Consider the following 760-nt stretch of genomic DNA (forward strand, 5'->3'; position numbering starts at 1 on the left):
ATGGTGGCCGACTTCTGCTCCCAGATCATCCTCCAGAAGTCGTTGACGGTCTCCTGCTTAGGGCCTGCGTGGGGGCACAGGGACTCAGTGGGCGCCGCCACCCGCCGCCGCCGCCGTCCCGTGGGCCCGGGGAGAGCGGCCCGCTTCTCCGAGACACGGGAGACGCGTTTCCTCCGATCCGGAGCGGCAGGCGGCAGGGAGTGTGGCCCGGCCTCCCCTTCCTGGCCGCTGCTGCAAGGCCCCCAGAGCGGGCGAGAGCCCCGAGCTCAGGAGCCGTCGCAGGTGGCACGCGGGGGCGCGTGGACGCCAGGGAGCGAGAGTCCGGGCCCCTGGCAGAGAGTGGCGCGTGGCAGGCGCTGCGGCCGGCTCCCTCGCCCGCCCGTGTGCCTGCCGAGGTGTCCTGCTTCTCAGGGCGCCGGGACCAGGTCCCCAGGGGGTGGCGCACGCCGAACATGGGGTCACTGTTCTGAAGACTCTAGCCCGGGTGGGAGGCGGGCCGGACACCCGCCTTCACCCTGTCCGGCCCCCACGGGACCGCCCCTATTCCCGGAGGCTGGACTGGGTCCACGAACTGTGCCACGGGCCCCGGAAAGCCCAGGCGGGCTGGGGCGCGGCCCGGCTCAGGCACCCCGTGCAGAGCGCGCTGCAGCCGAGGCCGAGGCCGCCGCCGGATGCCACTGACGACGCTCGGCCGCGTCTAAGCCGGGCAGGTGCGAGCAGGCGCCCGGTCTCAGGTCGCGTGTCTGACGCCTGGCCGGCT

The 760-nt window shown here is 74.2% G+C and overlaps 1 protein-coding gene across 1 annotated transcript in view; it reads right to left on the reverse strand.

Moving 5' to 3' along the window:
* PTPRE (protein tyrosine phosphatase, receptor type, E) overlaps window positions 1–760 on the reverse strand; it is a 42,892-nt gene that overhangs the window by 11,104 nt on the left and 31,028 nt on the right. The window contains exon 4 of the mRNA XM_012723445.1: window positions 1–64. This exon is cut by the window's left edge and continues 26 nt beyond it. Within this exon, the coding sequence (XP_012578899.1) occupies window positions 1–64 (64 nt within the window). The remainder of the gene's footprint in view (window positions 65–760) is intronic.

This window comes from Condylura cristata, unplaced genomic scaffold (assembly GCF_000260355.1).
Source record: "Condylura cristata isolate star-nosed mole 26May11 unplaced genomic scaffold, ConCri1.0 scaffold00011, whole genome shotgun sequence".
In the NCBI taxonomy this organism is placed as follows: Eukaryota; Metazoa; Chordata; class Mammalia; order Eulipotyphla; family Talpidae; genus Condylura; species Condylura cristata.